At 51.6% G+C, this 27,953-nt stretch overlaps 1 protein-coding gene across 1 annotated transcript in view; it reads right to left on the bottom strand.

Annotated features, from left to right (window-relative positions):
* SHB (SH2 domain containing adaptor protein B) overlaps positions 1–27,953 on the bottom strand; it is a 125,436-nt gene that overhangs the window by 71,782 nt on the left and 25,701 nt on the right. The window contains exon 2 of the mRNA XM_036261229.1: positions 9,079–9,199. Within this exon, the coding sequence (XP_036117122.1) occupies positions 9,079–9,199 (121 nt within the window). The remainder of the gene's footprint in view (positions 1–9,078; positions 9,200–27,953) is intronic.

Genomic DNA, 27,953 nt, shown 5'->3' with positions numbered 1-27,953 from the left:
TGCAAAGGGACCGAGATGGAGCAAAGTGAGGAAGAAACTGATGGGAGACAGACTCCCCTCCACCCCGTTCTGTGCCAGGACCATGTTGGCAGATTGGGGGGCAGGGGTTGGAAAGGTCACGTGGGGTCAGGCCAGCGGTTGTCCCAGCTTTGGCAAACAAGATGCTGGTGCTGAGCATGGCAGGAGGAGGTTGATCATGTGAGGAAGATGGGGGCTCAGGCACTTAGGCAGCAGCTAGACGAGGAGAGAGTAGGGAAGGGGACAAGGAAGGGTGACAAGAACAGTGTTGACTTTGAAGGACCCCAATCTGGTGATGGGATGCTGGAGAAGGTGGCTACCGAGCGGGTGCTGCGGTTGGGGCTTGGGGACGTGCATGTGTGGGTCGGTCTCTGTGAGGCCTAGCGATGGAAGAACACACACAGGCACAGCCAGAGGGCGTGAGCCTGGGATCAGAGAGCCTTCAGTTCTTGGGGAAGGGTTTCCTGATCACTTACACAATACTGCACAAAAACCAGCAGCTTCTGACCTGGGGACATTCTTCACCAGAAAGTTCTGAGCCAGGATCGCAAATACTGGGCACTGACAGTCTGAGGGTAGGGTTCCCAGCCTGTGGTCCTTGCCCACCAGGGGCCCCCAGTGCAGCAGTTAAATGACGACACAGTGTGTAAGTGCTGCATCAGCAGGATCGTACAAAGAGGGATTGTGGTAGACTAGGAAGGACTAACAAGGGAGCCTGGGCCCTGGGAGATGACTCTCTTCCAGTGCATCATTTTTTTAGATTGCCAGGTACAATTTACAAGCCTGCGTCTGGAAAGGAGAAAGAAGTGGCATTTTATTTACTTATGTTCATGCTACCTGATTTGGAAAAGGACCAGAGGGCAGTGTACCACATCAAAACCCACAAGCCAAGCCAGCTGAGAGAGCTGAAAGGCAGGACTATTGAGGGGAGCAGGGGGGAGACAACTAAACCTAGGTACCTGCCAAGTTACCCCAGAGGTGGAAAGACTTTGCATCAAAGAAAATGCAAACCTGTTGTTACTTAGCATCCAGAACTGCCAGGCAGAGACCCCACAGAAAGGGGGGCCCTGAATGGGGTACAGTTCTGGTCCGCCTCTATGACTCAGCTTTCTCATCTGCAAAATGGAAATGATCGCACTGTTTTCTCCCAGAGCCTCGGGGAGATTCCTGGCATCATCTATAAAAGGCACCTTTTAAATACAGCCCTCTGCCATAGGTATACACTTCCAGAAAGCCAGCCTGAGCCCTTGTTAGAGAAGGGTACTAATTAGTCAGATAATAGGGTGTGGGGCAAGTCACTGAATCTCCTTCTTTAGGCTTCTGGAGGAGCAGGAACTTCTCTCCCCAGATCTTTCCAGCATGGCCCCCAGGCCACTGGAGCACCTGGACACACAAATGCCCATATCTGAACCCACTGGCTCCTCCCCCGAGAACCTTCTTTCCCCTTTTCCAACAGCACAGTCCCCATCAAGTAACTGACACTGTCTTCCTCCCATTCGCCAGGATCCCAGCCTCTCCCTGTGTTACCCACTGCACTCCAAGGCTGGCGGCTCTTCCACCCCACCTGCTCCCACCTGCAGCACCGCAGCCACAGCCCTGGCTCTGGCCTCAGCCCCCTGGCCTAGATGACTTGGAGACACACAGCCACAGAACCAGTCTCCCTGCCTCTTGCTTCTCTTTGCTCTAATCCATTCCACACACCCAGGCGGGCACAACTTCCTAAACAGCTTCCTAACTGTGCCACACCCCTGCGTAGGAGTGGGCGGTGCTTCCCCACAGCCTTCATGCTCTGCCCCTCACAGGGCGATGGTTGGGTGGGTGAAGGCTACCAATAGACCTGCGTCTCCCTGTCAATTTCTAGACAGGCATTTCCATCCATTTATGTGCCTTCAGATCTTTTAATGTCTCTCTGGGATTTTAAAAGGCAAGGGGCAGGAATGAGGAAGTCTGGTACACGGCAGGTGTGTCCTCAATGACTGTCAGTTTTCTGCTGCAACCTTCCTGAAAAGCTGGACAAACTCAGTGTACAGGGTCAAAAGGGAGAGGGGCACATGGGGTGAAAGAATAGGAAGTGACTGCCGGTGTGGGCCCATTGGTCACCATGGAAACCCAGGCCCCATGCTCCTCTCCCCTGCCTCCCCTCCCACCAGGCCTCCCAGGGCAGGAGCACCACCAGGCTGGGTGTGTGAGCCATGCTATTTCTCAAGATCAGGAAAGTCATCGAGTGACTAATACAAAATCTATTTACACTTGATTATCTTCTTCCTGTCTGGTAGGTAAATCATTCTGGTAAATGATAGACCAGCCAGGGAACTCGGCACAGTCCATGACCAAGCCTTCTATCTGCCAGGAGGGTGTAAGGGCAGGTTTCAAAACATTTCAAAACAAGGCCCAGGAGTCCTGGATTAGAAGTCAGGAGACAGCTCCGCAGCTTGCTGCTGTGTGACCTTGGCCAGTCAGTGCTTGGCCCTTCTGGACCTCAGCACAAAGAGGATGCTAGGTGGAAAAGATTGCTCTTCAAAGAGAGTTCCACCCTCACAACCCCCAGCCAAGGGAGAGCATGACTACCAGGCCAGGCTGAAGCCTGGGGCGACGTGGGGAGAGGGCAGACCGGGAAGGAGCAGAGCTGTGCAGAGCAGGTCGGTGAGGAAGAGGCGGGTGCATGGACACTCGGGGAGCAGAGTCCAGGGACAGTGCAGAGCTGGGAAGGGCCTGGACTCAGGGCCCACACAGAAAGGCCCTTTCCTTTCCCAGCTACCAGGACAGAAGAACAGCACAGCCTTGAAGCAGGAAGCAGAGATGATGGCGAACACACAAGGAAGGTAGAAATCTAAGGTAGAGCGGCCAGAGATGGCCTCTCTGACACCCAGTCAAGACTCAGAGACACCCCCCCCCCCCTTTTCTCTGATAAGCACTGGGAGCTTTATTCCAAAATTCAAAAACAGCAGCTTTAGGAAGGGCCTCTGGAGGCTGCCTGTTCAGAGGGTACAAACCTGCAGCTCCCAGCACTATCTGTCCTGCAAAAGAGGGCAGCATGCATACTCCTGGGAGGGTGCCAGGGCCAGCTCTCCCACACAACCTGGCAAGACCTGGGCTGGCACCATGCGGAGGTGGTGGGGGTGGGGCAGGAGGAAGTGCAGTCCTGACCTTGACAGCTGGAGAAACTGGGAACCTGAGGTTCTATAGGACTGTCATGGCGCCCAGGGAAGAAGGTAAAATCTGACTTTCCAGATGAGGAAAGTGAGGCCTAGAGAGGGAAAGCAACCTGCCTCAGGACACACAGCAAACCAGGGTAGAGCCAGAGCTGGAACCCACATTTCCTGCCTCCCTCCAGAAATAGGCCACTATTGTAACAGATTTGAACATGACACCCACCCATTCTCTCAGGAAGCCTGTTGCTGCTAGAAGAGGCTATGACAGAACAAGAAGCTACACAAAGATGCCCCCCACCCCTAAAATCGATGGCTGGCTTTACCTCCCAGATGTGCCTACAGGAACACGGGGTTAAAAAGGGCAGAAGGCAAGTTGTGGGCAAGGAAAACAGCCACGTCAGGGTAGCAGGTTCTGTGTGAAATGGCTTTCCTTTAATTTCCTCTTATTATGCTATAAACTTGATTTAATAATAAAAACATGCTAAGGACTTTTTAATGTGTAATTGCTTATAATATTAAAAATTATGGGAAAATGCTTTCAATTAATGTGCATGTGAATCATCCTGGGAGATGACACTTTGAACAATTTTATAAGGGATGCTGGGGGTGCAGAGTCACACATAAAAAGGGGGTCTAATTAACTGTAAAAGTGCCAGTTATTTCTGCAGACCTTCTGGGAGTACAGGACAGATGTGAAAATGTTTTAGCTGCAAGCTCCAGAGGGTATGCTTTTCCTAGTTTTGCTGCATATTTAACCTGAGTCTCAGTATTCTCATCTGTAAAATGGGAACGACAGAAGTACCTGTATTTCACAGACTCTTGTGAGGATTACATGAGCTAATTATGAAAAGAGCTTGGAGCCGTGCCTGGCACACAGAGAAGCCCTCTGCAAAAAACGACCACCCCCGCTCCCCACCACTACTTTGGGTACCTCTAAGAATTCCTGGGGCTGAAGGCCTCAGGAGAAAGGATCCCAGCTGAGAAATATTCTTTGCTTTTAGGTGAACTAGGGCTTCACGATCCAATCAATCTTTGAGGCCCCATCAGTATCGTTATGCTTTTCCTATTATTAGCCTATCGAAGCCTCACCTCCAGCCTCTCCTCTCCGGCAGAAAGATCCCACACCTGTGCCTTTGCTCAAGCTCTTCCCTCCACCTGGGTTACCAGATCCAGCTCTCTAGCCACCACTGCCTCCCACCCCCACCCACCCCATTTGATCGCCCAAACCCTGAATCTCTGGATATTCACCGCTCACCTCTGCGCCCCTGGATCCATTCCTGTCTCCCTGCTTTATGGAAACTCCTGGGGGCAGTGGCAGTATCTGCCCAGGTTACGTGGTCTAGTCTCTGACACAATAGGGTGCTGACCAAGTGCACTGCACAGGCCTGAGGACCACCTGCTCCGCCATCCTGTGGTTTCAGCCACTCACCTCCAGGTGGCCAGGGACTGGTCAAAGAATTCAACAGCACTGAATACCAAGTGAAGGACCAGCAGGTCCTCTGCTCCCCAATAACAACAACCTCACACACATGTGCAAAGCCTGCTCTTTCCACTTGGGGCTACATCAGTGCTGTGTGCCCTACTTTATAATGAGTACACTGCGGCTCTCAGTAGGCTAAGCATCCTGACCCACTGGGTACCCAAGCGGACCTGACTCAGAGCCCAGCATCGTTCCCACACATCAGCAGGTCTCCATGATCTGGGGCCCTCGAGCCTAGTATCAAGCCTGGAGTGAAGAGGGAAAGAATGGGCTGTAAGACAGGGCTTTGGAGGGAGGCAGCCTGATGTTACGGGCTTGGCCTGGGGATACCAGATACATAAGACACTAGGGCAGACAGGAAACCCAGAAGTGCTCTGCTTCTTCCTCTTCAGCTTACACAGGAGGAAACTGAGGCCCAGATGGCATGGAAAAGACAAAGACCAGAATCTGACTTCGAGAGATGGGCCAAGCAAGATGAAAAGGGGCACCAGGACTGAACAATACAGGCCGGGCTGACACTGAGAAAGGAAGCCACCAGCCCTCACTAGGTCTTGTCCTATTCAGAGCTGGTCTTAAGTGCTCCCTTCATGAGGCTGGTGTCCGGTGTCTAATGATGAGGCAGCACAGAGTGAATGATGGTATCTTGGAACTCAAGGTTGACACAGACCTCAGAGGTTACATGAGCCAACCATTGAACTACCTTTCCATTACCCAATGCTGGTTGTCTTGCCTCTGCTTAGATACCTTTAGGATGGGCAACTCACTATCTCACTAGACAGCTGCATGTTTATTCAGGGTGTTACAAAAATCTCGAAAGGATTGCAATTTTGTTGAGCCTCAGTTTCCCTACCTAAAGAAAAGAAGGTTGGACAGGGTCACTAGCTTCCAACTGGGTTCCACAGAGCCCTCGGGTTTTAAGGAAGTAGCAGAGCTGCTGTTGGAGTGAGAGAGGCGATGAGGGCAGAAAGTGGGGTCCACCAGGCAACTCCTGGGCATCTGGCTTGTGAGGTTCTGGGGAGAGCCAAGCCTCAGTCTTGGAGCCAGAACCTAACTCCTGTGGGTGACATGAAGAGGAGTCTGTGGAGAAGGAAGTTGAGGCAGACAAAGGGGAGGGGGAGAGAAGCCCCTGGGGAAACTGGCATTATTCTCTGTTCCCGTCATCCCAGCCACAGCACAGGGGCTGGGCCGAGGTCTCCGTTTACAACAGCACACCTCCCAAAGGCTCCCACCACCTGTGCATGGAGCAGAGGGTGCACAGAACAAAGCCTCACGGGTTCATCACAGGCACGTTGGCTGTGCTGGAGAGTCTGAAAATCAAGCTGGAGCCAACCAGGGCTGAACAGACCCTGGACAGGATGTCCTGCACGGTGGTTAAAACAGGGCCTAGGCCATCGGCCCCATGGCTGACTACCCAGCTGATGACTTGGACTGGTTAATTAATCTCTCTGGGCCTCAGTTTCTTCATCAGTATAATGGGCACCTACACGTCAAAGGGTGATGATGAGAGTTCACATCTAGTGCTGTAAATATGTACAAGAGAGCTTAGCAACTGCCTCCACTGCTGTTACTATTATTAGTGACTAACTCATCATTTCATACATAGGTAAAAACAGAGGCATAGACTGTGCTACCCTAGGTCAAACAGCCAGTTCGCACTGATTGCTTCCCAGGAGGCAACTGAGGCCCAGGAGTCATTCAGATGGCAAGTGGCTCTCCCGGATCTGCTTGACGTCAGCCTGGGCTCCTCTGCACGGTACAGAGGCACACTGTCTCGGGCAGAGAGGGCACGCTCTGCCTGGCAGTGGTATTCTTATGCACCCAAGATGCTTGCCCTGTTACTAGAAGTTACATATACATAAATGTTACAGCACCCAAAATACGTTAACCTAAAAGGATGGACGTGATTGTTCCTGCTCCACTGCAGTCCCCAGCACCCACCTCTGTCCCCCACCTCCTGTCAGCTCAGTGGGCTGTTTCCTGGAACATTTACGATCCCAGCCCCCATGCCTGCCATCAGTCACTGGGGACATTACACATAAATAATTCCAAGTCAAAGGGAACAAGGTCCTTACAACCAGAAACGTACTGTTTAATCACTTATTTCCTTATAAACAAAAAATATGGGTAAATTTGGGCAGAGTCCCCAAGCTAGGAAGAAAGCCCAGAGAGATCTTAGCAGGTACCTGGTGGGCTCAAGCTGCCCTGCCTGGCCCTGGCCCTGTGGGTGCACCTCGTGAAGAACCACCATCCACATGGCAGTTCTGCCCAGTAATATGGCTACTCAATGCCAAGGTCCATGACAGCACCCGACAGGAGCCCAGGCAGAGGTGAGCCCTCCACAGAGGCTCCCAGCAAAGGCCCCCACCCCTCTTCAGCTGCCTGCCCCCATGTTCTGTACATATAGGTCTGAGCCCCTCAATTTACTGTGTGACCCCAGAGGAGTGACTTGGCCTCAGTTTCTCGCACCTGTAAAACGAGACAGCACCTCCTTTGCAGGGACATGGTGAGGTGTGTGTGTCAAAGGGCCCAGGACAGAGCCTGGAAGCCAACCTCAGATGGCTCCTGCCATTTCCTCGTGTCCCGGATACCCCAGCAGCAAACACAAACACTACACTTCCTTCAGTACTCCACCCCAAGACTGCCCTGCCAAGCACAGGCCACACTTGGCAGTCTGCCTCCAACTTACTGTGTGTCCTTGGGCAAGTCCCTCTCCTTCCTTAGACTCGGTTTCCCTGTCTATGAAATGAGGCTGTTGGGTTTGGATGGCCTTGAAGATTCTTTGCTGCCCTGACATAGGGATGTGCCAGCATCCCAGTCACCCCTGTAACCACCGCTCCTTTAAGCCCAGGCTGATGCCTGCTGAACGCAAGAATGGCCGGAGCTGCACGGCCAACGCTCCCCACGGCCAGGCCTGAGGTCCTGCCTCAGAGCTGGTGTTCACTGAGCCTGGAGGTGATGGTATGTGGGAGGTGACGGCAGGAGCCTTGAAGTGAAGACTCCACCAACAACTGGTTCCCTGAGTCACCGGAGAAGAGCAGGCTGCCCCTCCCTGAGGACCCTGGCCCCAAATGCACACTCAGCTCTCTGCCTCCTGCTGCCCACAGAGGCTCCTCTGCCCGGAGAGATTAGGAAGATGAGAGGGAGTGTGAGGGGCGCCCTCTAGGAGAGCGGCCTCGGTCCCCCTGGTCAATCGCTCTCTGGCCCTGCACAGGGTGGCCCAGCATTCTGGAAGACACACTGGGGGCCAGTTTCCATGAACAGGAGAAGCACAAGGCAGAGTCCCGGAAGCACGGCCTGGACTTGCACACAGGGCCTCCAGCAGTTGTCCTACACGGTCTCCACAGCCCTACGAGCTTCTATTCCGCATGGGCCCCGCAGACACTAAGTGCGCCGTAAATGCCGCTTCCTTCCCCTTCCTTCTTCTAATCCAGGAAGAATAAAGAGAAAGTGCTCAAAGACACTATGAACAACAAACAACAAACAATACAGGGCCGCAGAGGGATCCCAAATCCCAGACATATAGGGCACCAATGCGCGAGGCCTCAAAATTAGGGTGGGTCCCAACCTGCTCCTGGCCACCCTCATGTGGAGCCAGAGGGGACCAATCCACACAGGTGATCTTCTGTCTCTGGACTGCCCTCCTGGGCCAGGAGGACCCATGGAGGGGTTTCTCTTCTGTTTGAGATCTCCCCAGCAGTCAGTCTGTGGTGGCTGACAACAATCTATCTGTGATGGCCAATAACGGTTCGTCCTCCAAAGATGCTCTAGACATTATCCTGGTGACAAAATGCCCTCAGGATACTGGACGCCTGGCCACATTCTTCAGGCCCCACACAATTGCTTTGACAAGGTTTTGTCATTAAGGGCAATATAAAAACAGCCACAGGGGGAAAGTCTGTTTCCCATAACCTACCAGGTAGAGAACAAGGGCTCTTTAGGCTGGTTCCAGCCCCAAACAAAGATTTCTTCATATTTGGACAGGGATAATTTTGTCCCCACTGATCTAGTCTGCCCGCTTCTACTAGGTAATAAAAGGAGTTGACCCAGGCTGCTTCTTTTATTGCCCTGGCTGCTAGGAAGCCCCAAGTTACGTTTTCTGTCTCAAATGCTGTATCTTTCTTCAGTGAGAAATTCCTGATTGAACTTTCCCCCTCTTCTCCCCAGTTACTTCTCTGTCCCATCTTGGTTACTGTGCTTGGTATCCTGGTGCCTGGGCTTTCACTGGGCCCTGCCAGGTTCTTTCTGATGTAGGTGAACCATGAACTGGTAAACTGTGGTGAAGCTTCAACATAGGGCAGCCTCCCAACAATCACCTTGAAAGCACAAACCTTTCCGTGTGGAGGCTGGCTGGGGATCCACATGTGTCCAGGAATGGGCTCTCTACCTCCCTGCTGAGTTGCAAGTCCCTGTGCCAATTGCTCTGCTTACCTGTCATGATCCTCTGGGCCTCGTAGGGCTCCATGTAGCCTGCACTCTCCCCTTTTCCCGCTTTGCTCTTGAGATCATTCTTGGCATCAAAGGGATCTGAGTAGTCATCAGCGATAATCACCTGCAGGGAGGAAGATGGAAGGGTGAGTCCACCTTTGGCTTTCTGCTTCACACCAGGCTTTGCTTCAACAAACATAAAGTGAGCCTGTGCCACACCAGCAAGGAGGCGGAGGGGGAGCCAGAGCCAGAGCCAGAGCCAGAGCGGATGCTCACCCTCAGGAAGCTCCAATTCTCGCAGGGGTGACAAATGGATCCACACTGGCAGTGCTCCATTGCAAGAGAGGGGCCTGCTTGGGACTCCGTGAAGTGAGAAAGAAGGGCACTGGGTAGGGAAGCACAGAGGCAGGAACCTGGAGGGCATCTCTGGGAATGTGAATTGCGCAATTTAATGGAATGGAAATGGAGGAAAGTTGGACAGGGGATCGCAGAAAGCCTGGAAATGCTGACAAGCTCCTGGTGCTGGCTGAGGCATAGAAGAGCTTGTCTAGAGATAATTATGTCCAGCGTTCCATTTTACCCAAATCTGGAACACAACCACGCCTTAGGTAATCAGACAACAATTTGGTGAGATCAACGCACTGTGAAGACGGCTGTGGCCCCAGAGGGGCCAATGAAAACACCAGAGCAGCTCAGGGATGGGTGGAGAGACTGCCCCTGCCAGAAAGGGTCTTGGAAGCCACAAACCCAAAGACCTTCTGTCACAGATGGGGAAGCTGAGGTCCAGAGGAGGGGCTCAACCAAGACCCATGGCCAGATCCCCCGCTTTCAGGGCCCTTCCTGGCCTCCTCACTTGTCTCTACTTCAGAAAACAGCAGTTTTGCAACAGATGGTCAGAGAGAGTCACCGGGGGGCAGAGAGTGGGGGCAGAGAGGAGAGTCCCATGAGAATATGAGAACCCGGGATTTGAACACTTCAGAGACCAAGTTCCACATTTTCCCTGGAGGGTAAAAATTCTCAGTTGGAGGCTAAGAGTAAACATGACAACTTTCCCTCCCATACCTCATTTCCTAACCTCCATGAGGGATACACTTATCAAGGGGGAAAAGGACAGGAACCCACCTAACCGGTTCCTTTTTAAAACATTCTAGCTCCACCATAAACTCACGGTGACTTCTATCATTACAGGTCCCTTTGGTCACACATCTGGCAAAGGGCAAGTCCTCAGCCTCCCAGCCAGGGCCACCCAGCTGCCTCTCTTGTATGGGGGTAGGCTAGCATTTCTCTCAACCCTTGGGGTTACATGAATTGTTATTTAAATTGTGGGTTTAATTAGAAACCACAGGAGTCTCCTCTCTCTCCCAGCTCCTGGAATGTAAGGCATTTGAGGGGCCTGTAAACCCTGGGGAAGGGAAAATCCCCCTTTGTCTGCCCGGTGAATGGCAGCTTGTGGCAGCAGCCCTGGCAGGGTGAACAAGTGACCTCCAGCTGCCCGGAATGTGATGCCTGAGGAGGGACAGTGGGCAGCAGCCCTGTCACTGGCATGTGGCCAGGGGCCAATGGGAGGCATAGCACACAACGGTCAAGCTTACAGTGAAAGGCCCAGGGCTGGAGCACCCACCATCTGAGCATGTGCACCGCTGCCTGCCCCCTGCTGCCTGCAGCCACTCCTCTACGGGTCAGGCTCTGAGTCCCAGCGGGTGCCCTTCCAGATGCTGACATTGTAATCAGGGCCTCTTTTGAGACTCACAGAGCTCAAATGACACCAGGCAGGGGAAAGACAGGGGAGGTGGAGGAGAGCTGGGCCAGGCAGTGTCTTTCATTTGATATTTCTATTCTACCATTTGCAGAACACACCAGGGAGAAAATTATACATGTGAACCACTGTCAAACAGAACAGCTCAGACACTGATCTGGTGTAAGGTTTTGTGCCTTAGAGTTCAAGAGACCAGAAGTCCAAATGGAGAAAATGATGAACCTGCTGTGGCTGACATCTCATCTTCTGTCTCCCCTCCGGCCTTCCTTACCGTCTCTTTCAACATGAACATCCTCTAGGTATTCTGCAAGGAGGAAGGGAGCAAATATTTCCCCAAGAAAACAAATCATTGGGGGGGGGGGTATAGCTGACTTGGAGGATGGGGAGGGAGCTGGGCTGGTCTCTGTAATCTAGAAATCAACATCCCAGCTCCTCTCAGGGAAGTGCTCTGTAATTTACAAACACAGGGGCTTGCAGGATATAAACCAAATCTTTGTTTGCCTTGGGACTGGAGCTCTGGGAGGCCTTTGGTTCAGCAGGCACTATCTGTACTTTCTAATTAAAATGAGATCTGAGCTTGGGTTGTCAGGGGCCCCCAGCTGCCTGCCCTGCTTACTTCCGTTTCAATAAGAATGTACAAATCCTAAAACCAGGAAAAGCCCCTGGTCTCTGCTGACATATGGTTCCAGTTATACCTGCTGACAGTTGAAAATCCTTCCGTTAAAAAAAAAAAGTTTAGAATTCTGTTAGTTTAAGAAGCAAATCGGAAGGTTCCTAAAATGTATATTTAATCAACTTGCTTTCGAACTTCAAAGTGAGGTGGGTGGAGGGGAGGGAATTTGAGGTTTGAGCAACCTGAAACTAGGCAAACACTCACTGAGCTGTCTGACCTTTTGCAAAATCATGTCCTGGTTTTGGGAGTAAAAATTTAACCAGGTGTTAGGAGAGCTGAGTGGGCAGCTAGCCAGAGTGACTGGTCCGCTGTGCCACAGGCCCCAGGCAGTGTGGTCACTGTCGAAGCTGCCCAGGGCTTACTGTGAGTCAGGATGATGGGCTTGAGTGAAGGCAGTTGATTTCCTCAGTTAAAAAAAAAAAAAGAGAATAAATTTCCTCAGATGTGGGCTTAGATTCCTGCTGGGGTTGCTTTTGCCCCAGTTAGCGGACCTGTCCCTCAAATCTTGTTGAACAATTCAACTAAAAGGGAGCCGGCCTGGACTTCTCTGCAGATTACGCCACCTAGGCATGCAAGAGGCTTTCCTTGATTTTGAACTTGGATTGGCAAAGACCTGACGGGGCATCAGACCCCTTCACGTGGCCTGCTCCTGGTTCCGTGGGCAGGTGCAGCGCTGAGAGGGGAACCCAGGCTCACCACTTCATTAAGGAGCTAAACAGCAGCAGAAAGACAAGGGTTATGGCTTTGGCCCGGTAGTTCAGTAGGGTAGAGTGTTGTCCCGATATGCCAAGGTTATGGGTTTGATCTCTGGTCAGGGCACATACAAGAATCAACCAGTGAATGCATAAATAAAATGAACAAATTCATGTTTCTCTTTCTCTCTAAAATCAATTTTAAAAAAGAAAAAAAGAGACAAGCATTATGCTAAACCTCAGGTAAGCCCTTGCATTCAAACAAAACTAGAGACCCTAGGTCAACCTTGTGACCTTAAAGGACTTTCACAGGCTCATAAAGCACCGAAACTGGGGGTCCTTGAAAGACCTGCTCCAGTCCCCTTGTTTTGAACATGGCCCAGGGTGGCCCAAAGGGTTTGACAATTCCACCCTGTGCCACCTGTCTGGGCTCCAGGAGTCGGCTCCGCAGGCCTCCTTTCTGTTTTTGTTAATCTTCACCCAAAGATATTTTTTCCACTGATTTTTAGAGAGAGTAGAAGAGAGGGAGTGATGTGGGGTAGGGGGAGGGGAGAAAGAGAGAAACATTTGTGTGAGAGAGACACGTCCATTGGTTACCTCTTGCGTGTACGCCGGCTGGAGCTGGGGATCGAACCTGCAACCCAGGTACATTCCCTTGACTGGGAATTAAGCCCTCAACCCTTTGGTGCGCAGGCCGACACTCTAGCTACTGAGCCACACCAGCCAGAGCTAGGACCAGGGTGTTTTTATCGTGGGGATTTAACTTTGTGATGGGAAGTAGTCTTGTTCATCCCCAAAGGGAAGTACTAGAAGAAGATGGGTACTGCCACTTGGCCATTCATCCAAACACTTTTTCAAGACAGCTGCACCTGGGTGGAGAGCTGGGTCCTCTCCATGTGCTCTCGGTGGAAAGGCAAATTGGTAGAATCACTTTGAAAGATAACTCTTGCCCTGGCTGGTGTGGCTCAGCGGTTACAGTGTCAGACCATGGACCAATGAGTCGTGGGTTCAATTCTGGTTAAGGGCAGTACCTCGGTTGCGGTTCATCCCTGGCCCTGGTCGGGTCATACAGGAGGCAACCAGTTGATGTCTCTCTCACATCAATGTTTCTCTCTTTCTCTCCCTCCCTCCCACTCTATCTGATGATAAATAGAAAAATATCCTCGGGTGAGGATTTAAAAAAGAAAGATAACTCTTGACAGAATTCATTAAAATCCAGAAATGTATATGGATTAGCCCAGAAACTTAGCTTCTCAGTATTTATTCCTAAATGTATACAAGGAGGCACGGGCAAAGATGCTCACTAGAGCAAGTAATAATGAGAAATTGCAAGCACCTGCTATGTCCACCGATAGGGGAATTGCTAAATCATGTCACTTTAATGGTGTGGAATATTATGCAGCAGGTTAAAAAAAAAAGCACGAACATAGTTCTCCACAACATAGCTTGGAATAAAAGGAAAGCAGATTGTTAAATGATAGATACAACCTGACACCTATTTAAGAAAAATAAAGCAGAAACTTGTATCTCAATTTAATGTAAAGAAAAAGGTCTGGGGAGATACATACTTCGTACTGACACCTCCTCTGGGAGGAGGGGGTACTGGGGTTGGGGTGGTCACAGGAAATCAATGGCAGACTTGTCTGTAATGTTAACACATTTTCAAACAAGAAAAACTTATTAATATAGCAAAACTAAACTTAGAAAAGCACTCCTCTACACAGGCTATTTTTGGCACAGTAGATAAACTGTTTCCCAAACCTGCCTGAAGACAGGAATGGCTTGGAACGCTGGTTAAAAAAACAGAAACCTACCCTCCCCCCAATAATGTGTATATTTAATAAGCAACCCAGGTGATTCTTATCAGAAAAGTTTGTGAAATGTTAAGCTAGAGCCAGAGCCCTCCCCCACCAACCCAAGGCAAAGCCTCCAGATATTACTCTAGATTTTCACTTTTCCCAGACATTTCTCAGCCCTGTTATTTAAAGTGAAGTAAGAAATGGGTATTAAATGCAGCTCCCTCTTTCTTTCCCTGGGAGTCAACTGGAGTAAGAGATGACCCAACATGCCTTGGTCCACCTCCAGAATCTCAGACGTAGAGGTGATGGCATCTTCTGTGCAATCCTGAGGGCTGGCCCCAGATTGAGCAACAGGGTTCTGTGGGGGGGAGAGGGCCACGCAAGCAAGACCTTGCCCTGCCCAGTGAGGGGAGCCTGGGCCTGACGCTAATCCTGGCTGTGAGGCCCTTTAAGACCCGCTCTGTGGCTCTCAGCAAACCCTCCAGGCAGATCTCCGGCTCCAGGAAGGGCTGGCGGGACTATAAAGAGGTGCTGCTGAAATGCACGGGGCATCCTGCTAAAAGGAGGGACCAGAGAGGTGGAGCAGCCCCCACCTTCCAGAAGTGGGTGACCTGTGCTGTCCCCACTATCGCAAGGGCACCTCCTTGGAACCATAGTCACCTCCCGTGCTCTGCTGCCTGTGGGAACTGGCAGCGTGGGGCTACCCTGGCTTGGCCTCTGCTGGCGGAGGAAAGCTAAGTCACCTCCACTCTGTGCTGCTCTCCTCTTGTTGGAAAGCGAGGGGGCGGCACCCCATGAAGTCCTGGGTCCATTCAGACTCATGATTTCTGTCTGCTCTACACCAAAGCAAACTGTACAGGAAGACACCTGGGAATGTCCTACACAGTCCCAGTTGGACCATTTCCCCATCAATGTGCCATAAGGAGTACCTTCATTTTCTGAACAGTGTACGGGGCATGGATCTCTTTGGGAATCTGATAACTGACGAAGGCGTGGCTCCCTCCATCGCCTGTACGTATGCCTGCAAAGTGCTGGGCACAGTTCAGAAAGGTCAGGAGCCCCAGGTTAAGGCCAAGCCCTCTTGTATTCAAGTGACATTAAAGAACAGCTAATACAAGATGCACTCTTTTTTTTTAATCCTCACCTGAGGATATGTGTGTTTTTTTTAATTGATTTTAGAGAGAGAGGAAGAGAGAAACACTGATCGGTTGCCTCCCGTATGAGCCCCGACTGCGGCTCAAACCTGCAACCTTTTGGTGTATGGGACAATGCTCCAACCAACTGAACCACCCGGCCAGGGCACAGGATATACTCTTTGCCTTAGCAAGGTGGCAGGTGCTGACTGTTGTACTTCAACACACATTGTTCACCTGGCTGCAAGCACAGTAGGATGTGTGACGGGCCTGCCGTTAGGCTGGGGAAGCAGGAGGAATGTGAAAAGGATGGTCAGATCGCTATGTCTTAGCTTGCCAGCTTGAAACCCAGCAGCCACAGCCCTCCAGAGCAGAGGCAACCTGGGGATCAGGAGGGCTCCTTGAAGGTGACAAATGATGTGCAGGGCATGAGGCGGCAGCAGCAGCCAGAAGGCTCCATGCCTCTGTCTCCCATCAAAGGCTGAGCAGGCCGGAGTCCTGGTTCTCCTTTGGGACTCTCCATGACATAGGCCCTGACCTGATGTCCCCATAACAGAAGACTCTATTGCTATGCTGACCAAGATATGGCATTACTGAAACAGGGATTGGAGATCTGAAAGGGTTCCAAATGACCAGGGGGCTGCCTGAAAAGCAGCAGCAAATAGATACTCTGCACAGACCCAGAAACTGTACAGACACAAGCTCAGTGAGTCAGGGAGGATATCTAAAGGACATGCTCTATGGGAACCCGAGCTCCTGCCATTCAGGTGTCTGAGCAAGGCTCTCATGTGGGCATCTGCTTTGGGTAGAGGTCAGCCTACTAGCGACCAGCTGCCTGTGCTCTGTTACCTTAGCACAGATTCAGTGGCCCCAGAAGAGCACCCCGGTTGCAAGGAATACCTAGGTGGGTGGCTGTTTGCAGAACCCCAGGTTGGCCAAGGCAGGCAGTGTTATGAAGCCCCAAGGCTGACCAGTGAGTGGCAGCTTCCTGGGGCTTTGCAAATACACAGACAGGTGAGTGGCACCACAGAAGGACACTGCGAAGCAGGGACAGCCCAGAAGCAGAGCTCCGGAGTGGAACAGGCTCTGTTACACCCTCGCTGCGTCGTTCTGGGCAAACTGCTTGATCTCTTTGAGCTTCAGCAATTCATCTGTGAAATGGGGGCAAAATTGTTGGACATCTCAGCTCTACATGCATGTTGTGAGGAGCAAATCATGAGAGGATTTGGGGATGTGTCCGCAGTTTATAAAGACTCTGGCGGCACCTCCTGGGGGCCAGGGACTAAGCTAAGAGCTGGGGTTTCTGCCCATTGAAAGTCTAGTGGCGGGGGGGGGGGGTTTCCAGTGGTCTCCACTGGTCTTTCCAGTCCTCTCCCTCCCACAGCCACCGCGCTGCCTTGACACCTGCAGGCTCCAACTTGTCCGGAGAAATGCATTCCAAATTACAGCCGCTGTCAGCCTGCTGGCTCCCCCTGCCAATCCCCGCCTCACTCACTCACACCCCATTCTCCTTCAGTTTCACCCTGTGTAGATTGCTGTGGGTCCTGGGTGGGCGGCTGCTGGAGCAGAGCCTGGCCCTGCCCTCTGTTTACCCTGAAACCTTACTACTAAGTGGTAGGGACTAGCTTTTCAGCATCTCTTACACAGTGGGAGGTTCTATTAACACTCAATCCTAGAATTTCTTGACTGTGTTCAGCTAGGGCCTATGGATGGAGAGTTCAGGGCATCCCTCCTGAGGACAGAGGCATCCTGGAGTCTGCAGAGTAATTAGAGGTGAGGTCAGAGCTGAAAGGGCCCTGGGTGATGGTCCAGTCTGGTGGGTTTCAACAAATTACATGTGTAATTTGTGCCAAGGAAATCTCACAGGGAGCCCAACGTGACCGGTGTCCGTAGTCTGAAAAACATGAATCCACTGGGGAGCAGGAGAGACCAGTGGACACCACTGGAAACACTCCCCTCCTCTTGACACGAGGGGCAGGTCACTGGCTGGTCTGTAAAGAATCATTTACAACAGTGTCGAAGGTCTGCACAAAGTGGATGGCGGCTGCCAGATGAAGGCTGCTGTAACAGTGACGACTGTCCCAAATGACAGACCTATACAGTCTTGAGCTCCCTGTCAGTGGAGGTTTGAGGGCAGAGCAACTGACCTCCATGCACAACAGAGGGACTGAGGACTTTAAGTGATTCTGCAGGGGAGAGGCAGACCTTAGCGGCAAGGAACCAACCAGTCCTCGGTTGCCGTGGAAAAGTGCCCTTCCCACCATCTGATTTCCAGGAATTGCAGCTGAATGTGTGAATGTAGCTAATTAATCTTCCCCAAATTAACTTCCTTACCATGTCAGAAATGATTTATTGTCATGCCTATAAGGAGAGCTGGTCTATGATGATGGTCAAAGCTGGGACAGAGAAAGGCGGCGGGGGGGGGGGGGGGGGGCTGCTTGCATCTCCACATGGAGTTCAGGGCATCCCTCCTGAGGACAGAGGCATCCTGGAGTCTGCAGAGAAATTACAGGTGAGGTCAGAGCTGAAAGAGCCCTGGGTGATGGTCCAGTCTGGTGGGTTTCAACAAATGACGTGTGTAATTTGTGCCAAGGAAATCTCACAGGGAGCCCAACGTGACCAGTGTCCATAGTCTGAAAAGCAATGAATCCACTGGGGAGCAGGAGGCCCTTGAGGGGAGGGTGAAGATCAATGTCAGAAACAGGTAACTAAATGTTGCCTAACTCCCAGGTCCACATTATGGCTGTCTAATTTTTCTCCTAAAGTCATTCCTAAAATTTTCAGGGTATATCCACCATAATCACCCCCCAACCTGGGTAAAGCTCCCTAGCACCTCTTGCAAGGAATACCACCCATCCTTGCAGACAGCTCCCTGTGGGAACTGACCCCAGGCCAGGCTTGGTCCACTTGGGTCACCTGCTGAGCCTCCCTTTGTCCTCACCTGAGTTCTGGCTCAGCGCTGCCCAGCCCTCCAGCGACCCGGTCAACCTCCACCCACCTTTCCAGGTAGTCCCTTCTTTCCAAGGTTGCTGCTCAGGGGGATACGAGTGCTCCTCCTAGAAAATGCTCTCAGACCAACCCTGGGGTCAAGAAGAATAAGGTCAGGACTTTCTTCCTTCCCTGGCAGGGCACTTAGGGCAGAAAGGGCTGGAGATGTCATTGGGGGCAGGGACACGGGATGACTCTGGAAGTCATTTACTGCTCTGTGCCTCAACTTCCTCATCTGTGAAATGACAATGGAGTGAGGACTGATGAGTCAACATAGGTGATGTACCTAGAACGGGCTGGGCACACAGTAAGTGCTCAAGAAATGCCAGATGCAATTGTCATCTCAACGCATCATCCAGCCTGGCGGACTGTCTGTCTCATGGAGGAGGAGACTGAGGACTGGGAGAGGAAGGGTCGTGCAGAGATCGCCTGGATACTCAGTAATAGATTTCGCAGGGTAATAAAACCAGATCCCACCAAATCCCAACCGCAGGAGAACCTAAGTCATTTGCTGACCTATATATTTATAGCCTGCCTGCTTTCAAAATGGGCATTAGACAGCTGTTGCAAGCCATCTCTCCAGCTCGGCCATTGTTCCTTCCCGAGAAAGGTTGGGGAACGCCTGTTGGGCTTTCTTACAGTAACACTAGGCTCTGAGCACTAAGGACAACTCCGGGAGTGCGCTCCCAGGAAAGGTATGTGAGAGAAAAATGGCAGAGCCTAGAAGCCAAAAGCCTTCCCTGAGAGCTGCGGTACCTTTAATAACCAGGAGTCCATGCCTCACACAGGGCCCGGGAGTGAGCAGGAGTGAGGCCTCTCCCGCCCTCTGCTCCATGCTCAGAGCTTAGAGGAGAAGGTGCTCAGGCAGCAGGTTTCAACAGTGCAGTGACACAGGACCTGGATTAAGTAAAGTGTCATTTCTCCCTGAATGGGGCCCATTAAGATGATTTGTGCACATTTCCAACATGGAAGCTGCCTCTGTATTGAGGACAGGCAGCATGGGCCATGATTACCACCACTGTATTTGAGGGTTCCCAATTATGTTCAACTTAATTGCTCAATAAATGACGATTCATTTTTTTTTTTTTTTAATCCTCACCCGAGGACATTTTTCCATTTTTTGTTCAGATAGAGGGGGAGGGAGAGAGAGGAAGAGAGAGAGAAACATCAATGTGAAAGGGACACATTGAGTGGCTGCCTCCCGCATGCACGACCCAACCAGGGCCGGGGACAAACTGCAACTGAGGTACGTGCCCTTAGTGGAAACCGAACCCAGGTCTCTCTGGACCACAGGCCGATGCTCTAACCGCTGAGCCAAACCAGCCAGGGCACGATTCACTTTTTTAAAATAAATCTTCCAGCAACCAAGCTCTATGAACTCCTTCTCATGTGCAGTCCTCCAGGTTGAGACCCTGTCCCTGAACCCCAAAGCGCTCTGTCTCCTATGTACTGGCACCTTCTAATGTCCAGGGAAGTGGCTGGGGACAGAGCTTTGCAATGTTGGTCATGGTGTCAGTGGCTTGCTCCATCGTATCGCCCCATGCTTACAAAATGCCAGGCGATGAGCTCAGCTTTTGCGCAGCAGCGGACATAGGCAGGCCCGTTCCCCTCCCTCGTGGAGCTTCCAGTCTCCTGGGGAGGGCAGGCCTGGGAAGGACCAGAGGTACCGGCTATCAGGTGCCAAGCGAGGAGTACAGGCACAGGTGAAGTCCCTGTCGGTCCGGCCCTGAATTGCAGCTACGTGCAGGCCTCTCAGGTGAGTTACCTGAGGATACCTGTTAAGATGCCAATAAGAGCCCTGGCCAGTTTGGCTCAGCGGTTAGAGCGTTGGCCTGCGGTCCGGAGAGACCCGGGTTCGGTTCCCGCTAAGGGCATGTACCTCGGTTGCAGTTTGTCCCCGGCCCTGGTTGGTTGTGCGGGTGGCAGCCACTCGATGTGTCCCTTTCACATCGATGTTTCTCTCTCTCTCTCTCTTCCTCTCTCTCCCTCCCACTCTATCTGTACAAAAATGGAAAAATGTCCTCGGGTGAGGAAAAAAAAAAAAAAGATGCCAATAAGAGAGGTCACAGAATCTTCACTAATTTAAAAAATAAAAATTATTCTTGGCACCTCAGCTATGGAGAAAAATTAGGTTTCAATACAGTACTTACAAGATTCCATCGCTCTAAAATGTAACACACACAAAGAAATGTATGCTATATGCATAGAGACAGCACCAGAAGGGGTTAAGTACAACAGCATGTGACCCGGAGTTTCCAGGAAGCGTGAGGCCGGAACACTGGTCCCCTCCTCTCTCCAGTTGGGCACCATTAGCTAGCACCCTCTCTGCTAGGACCTCAGTCTCCCCATCTGTAAGATGGGAAGGGTAGAGTAGTTCTTAGCAAAAAGAGGAGGGGAAGAAACACAGGATCAAAACACTAAAGAAACCCACTACCATCTTTCCTCACCAACATTTTCTAAGGGAAAGAATAATGACAAGAAACATTACAAAGGAAACAGAATAAAGCACAATCCTTTTAAAGTGAACGGATTTAGCTTTATAAAGACCTCCCTAACTTCTCATTTTTCTAATTCCACTGAGATCACTAAGCTTTCGGAACCTGGGACCACCTGGGCACTTCAGTCCTTCTGACATTATTTAAAAGTCATGCCTTCCTTTGGGTTTCAAGGTCCGGCTCCAGTGTCTCCCCCTCCCGGTGTCCCTCTCACCTAAGGGCACATTCTCCACCACTACTGCGGCCGGTCTCTATGAAACACCAACACAGTGCTTGACAGCAGCCTCATAATCAGGCACGAAGTGGCCCTAATTTATTAATACACATTGTGAAATCCCCTTCCAAATGGAAGGCCATAAATCACCTGCCCCTGGAAACATCCTATCTTTAAAGAGAGGCCAAGATATCTTGAACTAAATGCCAAACATACCCATTTCAAAGGAGCAAACTTTTATCCACTACTGCTGTGTTAATCAGCTAACTGAGGAGGTCCAGCCCTCACCGATGACGCAGCTGTCACGAGATATTACCCCCCCACCCCCAGCTTCCTCTCTTCACACACTCCTCTGCCCGGACCTGAGGCCATGTGTGACGCACAGGGACCGACTCCTGGAGATGAGGGTCTACTGGTGCCAAGACCTGAGGTCCCCTCCAGGAGCCTGCTGCTAGAGGACTGGAGCTGGCAAGAGGTTTAGAGGTGATGCTGAGGATGGAAGGGGCACCTACTATGTGCCATGCACTAGAGTGGGTGCTTGTACATACACCGTCTTACTTCACCTTCCTCATTACTTCATTTTTGGATGAGAAAATCAGAGTTCAGAAAGGTTTAGTAGCTTCCAAAGCCTCAGAGCACACAAGGCAGTGCAGGTTTCAACCCTGACCCACCTCACTCCCAAACTCTGGCTCCTCCAAGCCACCCACGGACCGTTGCATGAGTTGCTAATATCCTGGGTCCCTCCCGACAGCAGGAGGAAATCTCTGAAGGCAGGTTAGATAGGAAGAAGAGGAATCTCTGCCAATTTGGCTCGGATGTGCCAACCCCAGGCAAGGGCCACCCCTGACACTCCCTCAGTCAGCTGAATGCTGGAAGTCTCCCTTCCTTTTCTCGTGACATCCTCCCTGGGTCTGGAGACCTGCAACCAGCCGGGCCACACCTGGGGAAGCAGCCACTTCTGCCTGCAGCCTGTGCCCTATGCTTGGCTTCCAGCAATTACCTCGCTCCATGCCCTCCTGCCTGGGGGATCCCACCTCCTCCTACTCCCCCCAATCCACTACCAAAGAGAGCAAAGTATAGCACGCAGGCTATGTCCTTACATAAGAGGGAAGGCTCACAGCAGCCAGGAGCCCGGGGAGAGGCCCCGGGCCCCGCTCCCTACATCCCCAAACCTTTGCACATGAAAACATCACTCAGCACAGAAGGTGAATGAGAACTGAAAGATGAACTGAACCTTGGCCCCCTGCTTCATTAATAAGAGTTAATACTTGGACAGTGCCCAACACGCAGTAAGTTATTGTTTTCAAAGTTGACTGTAAGGTCTGTCTCATTTTTCTCATTGTAAAGTGGGAGGGAATTTTATAGTAGAATTAGTTCATTTTTCATCTTGTTTGGGTAAGCCAAGCTGCATTCAAAAACAGCAAATGTCCACACATTCAGTGTGGACCAGAGGAACTGGAGATAGTCTGTTTGTAGAGGAAGAGGCCCAGGGGTCAGAGGGACAACTTAAAATCCCAGAAGTGGTGGTGATGCCTGAGAGGGGGCCCAGGAATAACTCAAAGCAATGTTTCCCTAAGGTAATGGTGAGCACCTCATCACCTCTGTGGGTGCCCCGTCACGCTCATTTCCTGGGAGATAACACAGGTGATTTGGGCCACCTGGGTGGGGCAAGAAAGGTCCTTTCAACCCACAGACCCCAGAAGAATGCAATCCTGGAGACATTTAAACGAACGCCCAGCTGACCAGCCATTTTGGGAGGGCTGGGACCGGGTCACCTGAGTGGTCTGGCTGCACTTCCCCTCCCCACGTTTCTGTCATGCCATCCTGTGATCTGTGGGCAACCGGTCTACACGGAGGGTTCCAAGTCCCCAGCCATCCTGGGGCCCATAACTAGAGTCTCGGGCCGGCTTGGGCAGGCTGTACGCTCCTGGCACCTTGGCCGCACCCCTGGCCAGGCGAGTCTGCCTGGACAGTAAGGCAGGGAGGCTCACTCAAAGGCTGCCCACAGCCTTTTCCACCCTCCTCACGACTGCCTCCTGGATTTAAGAAGGGGAGAGGTGGCTTGGGTTGTAAAGAGAAAATAAGATTCCCATTCATGAACTCCCCACACCAAGGGCACCTAACAGGTAAAACGGGTTCTGCCACTGATTAATGAGCTGGGGTAATAATGGGGCTCACCTTTCATCATTAAAAATATTAACCTCGTTCTTGGCCCAGCGATGTCATAAACCCATGGCCCACGAAGCTCTCTCACAACCACACTTCTCATCTGCCAGGTGAGGGGGCTAGGTGTGTGCCTCTTGCCCTGGGCACAAGCCAGGAAGGGAGAGAGCCATTTGGAAAGACCAATGACCCCCACAAAGCCAGCTGCAGGTGGACAGGTGGGAGAAATAATGCCATAACTTGCCATAGGTAAGCAAGAAGTTGGGGGGTCTCAGCTGCCTGGGACCTTTACTAAAGTGATGCTGTGCTCACGTGGTGTGACATAGCTTCCCCAAAGCCAACCCGCCCGCTGGCATGACCTTAGGACTTCTTCCACTGGGAAGGAGACAGGCTCGCTCCAATCTGCATACATCTGAGTGTCAGTGGAGAATCAGGTTCAGCTCTGGGCCCTGCACTTCAATTAAGAGCTGCCACCAGGGTGATAAAGAGCCTGGACTCCATGTCTCACGAGCACAGTTAAAGAGATCAAAGAGTTGGTATGTTCTGGAGAGGATTCAGGTGTGTGTGCAGTGCAGGACGGCAGCGAAACCCTGGAACAGGAAGCAGACATGTTCTGGTGGGTAAGAGAGGGCAGCATGAGGACTAACTAGTAGAGGTTATGGGAAAGATTTCAACTCAACTTTGAGAAGAACGTTTGATCAGACAGAGCTGTTCAAAATAGAACAGGATAGTTTGGGAGGTAGTGAGTTCCCTGCCACAGGGAAGGAAGTCTGTGCAGAACCTGGTTGAACACTTGGCCAGCAAAAGGACCTAGACTAAGATCCTTTGCCATTAGACAACTTATGCTCCTCCTAGAATTTATTGGTCCCCCAGAGCATGGGACTGAGGGCGGGGAAACCAGTGTTGAAGGGGTTGTTCGAACCTCATAGAAGTGCATCCCTCTCTCTCTCACTTCCACAAGCCCCAAGCCCTCCTGGCTTTAGGGCCCAAAGGGTGCTGCTTTACAGTACGACTGGCTCACACGCACGTGAGGGTAGGAGACCGGCCATGCTTGCCCTCAGAGAGGTAGCATCACCATCCAGGTTAAGTTGAGACACGCAGAAGGTAGGCGTGAGCTCAGCATCTCCAGATGACTCCAGGGTGGTATCCAGGCCACCGGAGGGGTGTGCGTATCAGCCTAAGCTAAGATCGGCTTCTTTCCCCAACAGCATCTGATAGGTTGGGTGCTGTGGGAGAAGCACAGAATCAGACCCAAGCCACTTCTGTAATGGAATTCAGCAATGCCCATGGTGGGCTAGGTCCTGAGGACAAAAGGACACTAGCTTAGTGTCTGCCCTAAAGGGGGGGTCTAATGAGGGGGGTCAGCAAATGTATTCTGTAAAGAGCCAAAGAGTGAATATTTTGTTTGCAGGCCATAAAGTCTCTGTGGCAACCATTCAACTCAACTGCCACCGTATGGTAATGTGAAAGCAGCCATGCACACATCTCAATGAATGGGCATGACTGTGTGCCAATAAAACTTTATTTACAAAAAATAAGCAGCAGTTAGATTTGGCCCAAGGGCTCTGGTTTGCCCACCTCTGGTCTAGTCCAATGGTGTTCAACAGGCTGCACATTGGAATCACCAGGGGAGTTTCACAATGCACCAATGCCTGAGCTCCACCCAGAATTCCAATTTAAGTGGCCCCAGTTGGGGCCTGGGATTAGTGGTTTCTAAAAGCTCCGCCAGGTGACTGTACTGCGCAGCTGAGACTTAGAATCACTGGTCTCCATCAGAAGAGAGGCATGTGTAATCCCACTATTATCTTGCAATAATCCACAGGGTTTCACAAACCCAGCCCAGGGGAAGTGACTAGCACAAGGTCATACAATGAGTCAAGAGACAAGGAATCCCAGCCCATGAGTTTTCCTCTGCACCACATCAGACACAGATGGGCCCACACTCTCAGCCCAGAGCATGGGGTGCAGGTGCCTTCTGGCTCCTGCCCTACTGTTCCAGGAAGATACAGACCCCAGAGAAATAAATACCAACCACATTCTCTCAGACTCCTCTAGCACGTGGGACCCGGCCCTCTCCACAGACCAAACCTTAATGACCTCAAACTAACATGGTAACAGAATACCCAACACCTCTCCCTTTCTTTTGAGAAGCAGCATTTTAAGCAAATTGAAACAGTTTACTAGCATCTGGGAAGAACAAAAGAGGACTGTAAAAACTGCATTTCCTCAGTCCTAACAAGCACAGCCACAGGAAACTCTTTACCAATGACACCACTAAGGACCTGCCAAAACGTGCTGCCTGCTCGAAGCTCTGCCCACGCAAGACTTGGACACAAGGAACCACCAGAGCCCTGGGGAATGTTGCAAGAGCTTGGCTGAGGCTGGGCGGTCACTGGCAGCAATGATCTCAACGTCTACGGGGCAAACGCACTCGGCAGACAGGGCAAACCCAGGCATCACTGGCCTTGCAGGAGCTCTGCGGGTGGCCAGAGGGCCTCTGAGCTCCAGACCCTCCCTCCTCTCCACTGAGCCAGAGAGAGTCAGGGGCTTGAGAGAGCAAGGATGGGCCCAGCACACTAATACAGTAAATACTGAGAGCAGCTGCCAACCAGGGGCTATGTGCAGTTCTTTTAATGCGCCCAACAATCCTATAGTAGACTCTGACATTGTCCCCATTCTATAGATAAGAGAATTGCAGTACAGGTCAACTAGGTAACTTGCCCAAGGTCACCAAGGCAGTGAGTTACAAAGTCAGGATTCAAGCTCAGTTGCTCTGTCCCAGGTTCTGGCTCGTAATGTTTTATTCAAAGGACTTTAAAGTGACTGCTGGGCAAACCCTCCCTGCAGAGACAGTGAAACAGACCCAGCAAGAGTGAGGGGCTGGTGCGGGGCCACACACGGGGGCTAGGGCAATACCAAACCCATGTACCACCCTTGTGAGAGCCCCTCTTCACGGAGAGGATCCTGCCGGCTCCTAGGACACACAGAATGGCTCACACAAGGTGCTGAGGGCCTGCTGAACTAGAGGGAGTCAGCTCCCAGGGTTCTTGCTTGCTAGGAGACCCCACTTCACTCAGGAACTTCCTGTCCCACCTTCCTGGTACACAGGGCTGTATACTTGTTTCCCACGTCAGCCCCTCCCTACTCCCCACACTCACATGCCGGAGTCACTAGGCCTCAGCTTCCACCCCACCTGGTCTTTGCCCCTCCCCCCGTATCCCCCCAGAGTGCTTCCTTCTCTAGACACTGCACATTCAAATTCTACTTAGTCTAGAAAGCACAGTGCATGACAACATGAGCTCCTGAGTTAGATCTGAGTTCAAATTCTGGGTATGTCCCCTTGAGAAGCTTAGTCAGCCACTCTGGATCTCAGTTTCTTCATCTATAAAGTGAGGACACTAACAGAGCCCACCTCAGTGCCTGGAAACAGTAGGGACCCCACTGTATTATCACCACCACAAACTCAGCCTCCATGGACCGTCCTCTGAGACCCTCACCCCAGCCAGAAGTGAGGTCTCCCTCCTCTGAGCCCCATGGTTCTGTCCGCACCTCCGCTTGGCCTACCTGGGCTGACTTTGGGCCAGGTCCCGTGCTGGGCTCTGAGACCCAGAAGAGAACAAGACACTGTTGCAGTGCAGCACGAGTTCCCAGGCTAGTCAGGGGGACAGACACAGCTCACAAATAGCTAAGTGACATTTTACATCCTGTCATACTCTAACAGGGTTTTTTAAAAATCTGGCTGTCTTCCCACTGACTAAAGGCAGTTTCGCTAACTCCAGACAAGTTGTATAAGAGGTTATTTGTTTTCCAAATCAGGTCAATCCACATTTGGAGAACTCTAAATGGCTTCCAGAATTTTCTCCCTCCCTTATTTTACAGACTGGGTGTGCTATCCAGCCCTCCCCCGCCCCCATGCCCCCACACGTGTGCCCGAGCCTGTGCGTTGCATGTATGCTGGAGCTCAGCAGCACAGAACAGAGTGGGCACACAGGCACCAGGCGTGACGGGACCTCCAGATTTAAGAGTGCCACAGGCAGGTCTTGTTCTATCACAAAAGCAACGGACAAGTAGCCCCAGGAACCAACACTCTGCATGTGCACTGTACTTTACAGTTTATGAAATCCTTCCAAGTCAGGGTCACTCGCTCTCCCCAAATACCCATGTATATAGTAAGACCTCCTAAACTGGGGGCTCCAGAGCCCAGCCAGTGTCCACTCATCTTCCTGGAACCTGCGTCTAATGCAGGGCCTGGCACACAATCAGGTGCTCAGTGAGTGGAAGGTGAATCTGACAAGTGAGGAAACTGGCTCAGAGAGGTTAAGAACCTTGCCCATGATCACGCAGCAGAGGACAACAGATCTGCCTAGGGCTGCCTGGGAGGAAGTGACAAGAAGAGGGGGAAAAGCAGATGGAGCCCCAGGGAGGGAGGGTCTGACCAGGAGAGAACAAAGACAGGCACAGGGAGCAGGCTGGAGAGGCGCCAGAGGAAGTGAGGAGATGGGCGCTTCTGAGACAGGCTGTCAGCTGTGAGGAAATGTTTCTGAACTCGCGAAGCTGCCCAGCCAGACGGGCAGGCGGCGTGCTGGCCCAGCACAGCACAGGGAGGAGTCGGCCACACACCGCTTTCTTCCCGTGAAGAAACGTGGATGATCTGTTGTGAGAATGATGGGATCAAGTGCTCTGTCAAATGCTGCTGTCAGGCCTTGATGCCTCCAGTATCACCCCCTAAACAGGTACCTGGAGTCTTAAAAAAAAATCAACTATATTCTAATGTGTCATTGCACCTAAATCAGAAGAAAACTGACAAAATGGGTTTATTAAGAAAGTGCACTTTGAATAAGCCCAAGAGAAAGCCGAGTGCAGGACTTTATTACAGTACAGGGATTACTCTGTCACTAGCCTGTTTGTGCGCAGGTCCAAAGAGGGGGTCATGCCCTGGGGCCATCGAGGGCATCCTATTTTGTG

Source organism: Molossus molossus, unplaced genomic scaffold, assembly GCF_014108415.1.
Source record: "Molossus molossus isolate mMolMol1 unplaced genomic scaffold, mMolMol1.p scaffold_m16_p_14, whole genome shotgun sequence".
NCBI lineage: Eukaryota > Metazoa > Chordata > Mammalia > Chiroptera > Molossidae > Molossus > Molossus molossus.
This window is presented reverse-complemented; position numbering and strand designations above follow the sequence as displayed.